Raw genomic sequence first — 3,831 nt, forward strand, 5'->3', positions numbered from 1 at the left:
TGTTTAGTTTATTTTATTTATATTAATGAAAGCACAGAACGCCAAAACCGGATAGTAATCTTATGCATAAATAATAATAATAATAATAATAATATGTGAAATTTATTACTGTGATCATATTTTGAGTTTAAGTTAGATGAGACTGAGATTGTTGAGTTTAAGTTAGATGAGACTGAGATTGTTGAGTTTAAGTTAGATGAGACTGAGATTGTTGAGATTTATGAGTATACGCTACATATTAATAAAAATAAATATTAAATATTGTTTTTTATTACAAATATATATTTAGATTTTTATTGTAACTAAACAATCTGTACAAGTGTATGTATGCATATGTATGTTTAAAATAAAAAATTATTCAAAATACCATCTAACAATATTTCTTCGTATTTGCTGAGCGTCATTTTCATTAACATCATTATATAGTATTGGTGCTTCTTGATCTATATCATCTAAATATACTTCATTTGGTGGGACTCTCCATTTAACAGCAATATTATGTAGAACACAACATGCATTTATAATATGAGCTAAAAAAGAAATATGATAATAAGTATTAAAAAACATTGTTTTTTTAATAGAGGAAATTATGTATTAATACCTGCAAATTCTGGCTGATAATGCAATGCCCTTTCTTTTCGTAAACATCGCCATCGGCCTTTTAAAATACCTATACATCTTTCCACAGCACACCGTGCTGTTGTTATATGTTGTGTGTATCTATATTCTGGAGATCCCATAGGTGCATTTATGAATGGCTTTAACAAAAAAGGCATGAGCGGATATGCAGAATCTCCTAAAAAATATATTAAAAGTGATAATCTTATAATATTAAATTATAAAAAATAAGCAAATCTATTTAATACTACAGCACTTAAAATTACGAATGTTACAGACTTATAGAAACATGTTAAGATAGTCAATAATATATTATTAACTATACCTATAAGCCATGAACCCCTTTCGCCTGCTTCCTGCTGTCTTTCTAAATAATGGAACAAACGCGAAGAACGAAACACCCTTGAATCATGCGTCCTTCCTCCATGCATCGCATTTACCGCTAATATTTCACTGTTGTATGAAGACACCTAATATAGAAAGATATAAATTATTATATTTTTATTTGCAATATACATCGCATTTATTGTTATTACTAAGTACTTCTTATCGTTCTAATTGTACATATTATGCTTCTTTTATAAGTTATATTATATTATACATACGTACAATCATCACATTCAAGGAATGATATAACTTCCTATTAATAAATAAGTGTTCTCGCTCAGTTTGTGGTGGAAAGATAGCAATGTGACTTCCATCAATAGCTCCAATCACTCCTGGGAATCCAGTTTTTTCAAAAAATCTGAAATTAAGGATGAAATTAGATTTAAACATTTTTTATATAAGTGTAATAAAGTAATAAGTACTTTCTGTGTATTAGTCAGATACTTAGGGCCACTTGCACCAAGCTCTGATTAACTTAATCGTTAATTTTGTTAATTTTGCTTAACGACAAATACGATTGGTCAATTCCAATGGACTAATTAACGACTAAGTTAATCAGAACTTGGTGCAAGTGGCTCTTACTCTTCCTTAATTTGTTGTTTTCTTCTGTCTGATGTCGGAAAGTGAATCCATTGTCCCATAACTCTGTTAAACGCATTTATTGTAGCATGAATAGAAACGGAGATTGAAGTTTGACTCATGCATGATAAAAAATCTTGTCCGACTTTCCTTTGATAAGAACCTGATGCAAGAAAATGAAGCGTTGCAAATATCTAAAATTATAACGATTAAAAAATAAAGTAGAAAATACACAAATAAAGTAGAAAAAGATAAAATTAGAAAGCTACTTACTTGTAAGTGTTGAGGAATTGCTGTTCGTCTTTTTGGAACTGGCATAAAATTTCTTAATTCCTCTAGTAGCTGTAGAGTTGCTACCTTAGGTAATCTTAACATACAAATATTGTATAATGTACACATGTGTAACATAATAATAATAATAATAATAAATTATTATAATAAAAATACATATAAACAAATTACTCAATTTATGTGTAAATTGTAAATAAGTTGCATATAAATTATATAGAAATTTTAATATAATACACATATGTAAATTATGTGTAAATTATTTTGCATATGTGTAATATATAACACAATATAATGTTTTCTAACCTATACAGTTTCAGGAATGAACTGTCTGGGATATCAAATGGATCTTGAGTATCCCTTAATCTTCTTCTTATTAGATTTAAATTATTTTGCTGCTTCTTATTCATATTTCTTTCTTCTTCCTCTATCAATAATAGAAAAATATAATCCATTTTAGCGATTGCTGAATTGGCTGCACCACTACTTTCGACACAATTCGACACAAAATTTCTTGTCGAATAATCTCGCGGGAAAATTTTCGCACTCTCACTATAGTGAAACTTACCCAATCAAGTGAATGCTCACTTTTGTCATTTTCACTAGGTTTCGAGATACACAATCGACCCCCTGATCGACACAGGGGCACAGATATCCGCGTTAACGAAAGACCTCTACGACAAGCTAATCTCCGAAGCGATCGAGATGCGCGTAATACCGATCAAAAAATTCGTGTTGCAAGGAGCCTTTAGCGACAAGGGGCAACCCATCGCGAACAGAGTTCAAACCGAATTTACGATCGACGACACGAAGTTTGTACACGAATTTTACGTAGTAAAGAATCTAACGTACGAAATGATTCTCGGTATAGACTTTCTGAGCGAACAAGCAGCAACGTTAAAATGCTCTGTAAGAGAATTCGCTGTCGAATTTGACGACGCAGCATCGAATAAAAATGGCGATACGCGAGCCAATGTAAACGCGATAACAGCGGAAGAGGCATCGTCGCATTTAGCCAATTTAATAAATAAATATAGTAAACTTTTCGAAGAAGGAGTGGGGCGTGTAACGCACTATGAGCACGAGATAGCGATGCGAACGGGCAAAGCTTTCAAGTCGAAAACGTATCCGATTCCCGACGTACATCGCGAGGCGGTACGAGAACACATTTTAGAGTTAGAAAGGGACGGAATAATCAAACGCGAAGCGACCCAATACGTAAATCCACTCGTGGTGGTAGTAAAAAAGACGGGCGAGATAAGATTATGCTTAGACGCGCGCGAGCTCAATAAAAGAATGTGCAACGATCACGATCAACCACCTACGATCGACGAAATTTTCCGTAGGATAGGAAGTCGGAAATATTTCACCACCTTAGACGTGGCAAAAGCGTTTTGGCAAATTCCATTGACTAAAGACAGTAAAAAATACACCGGTTTTCTATTCGATAACCAGACGTATGTTTTTGAGCGTCTACCGTTTGGTTTAAAGACAGCGGGAGCATCGTTTACGCGAGCGATTCGCAAAGCGTTAGGCGACGAATGTGACGCGTTTACAATTGTGTACCTCGACGACATTTTAATAGCGTCAAACTCCATTGAGGAACATTTGTATCATTTGAACTACGTTCTGAAGCGATTAGAGAAGGTAGGATTTAAGCTAAACGCGGATAAATGCGAAATAATGAAAACGGAAATAAAGTTTCTCGGTCATACCTTTGACGAAATAACAGCCGAGATGAACGAAGATACCAAGACTGCGATAAAAAATTTCGCGCGACCCAAAAATAAGAAGGGCGTACAAGCTTTCTTAGGTCTCATAAATTGGGATAGGAGGTTTATAAAAGGTTTAGCGGAAATGACCAAGCCTCTCGAAAATTTATTAAAGAAAAACGTAAAGTTTGCATGGAACGCGGAAGAGCAACGTGCGTTCAACGCGATAAAATTAGCATTCGACGAA

At 33.6% G+C, this 3,831-nt stretch overlaps 1 protein-coding gene across 1 annotated transcript; it reads right to left on the reverse strand.

Annotated features, from left to right (window-relative positions):
* Nucleotides 1–264: 264 nt before the first annotated feature.
* LOC118646624 (putative nuclease HARBI1) lies at nt 265–2,469 on the reverse strand. The gene is made up of 6 exons (XM_036289933.1): nt 2,441–2,469; nt 1,858–1,951; nt 1,588–1,778; nt 1,228–1,363; nt 852–1,088; nt 265–800 (listed from the first exon to the last, which is right to left on the reverse strand). Exons 1-6 carry the CDS (start codon nt 2,467–2,469, stop codon nt 588–590), a joined length of 900 nt encoding a protein of 299 aa, XP_036145826.1. The 3' UTR covers nt 265–587.
* Nucleotides 2,470–3,831: the final 1,362 nt, after the last annotated feature.

The sequence above is a fragment of the Monomorium pharaonis genome, chromosome 1 (genome assembly GCF_013373865.1).
Source record: "Monomorium pharaonis isolate MP-MQ-018 chromosome 1, ASM1337386v2, whole genome shotgun sequence".
In the NCBI taxonomy this organism is placed as follows: domain Eukaryota; kingdom Metazoa; phylum Arthropoda; class Insecta; order Hymenoptera; family Formicidae; genus Monomorium; species Monomorium pharaonis.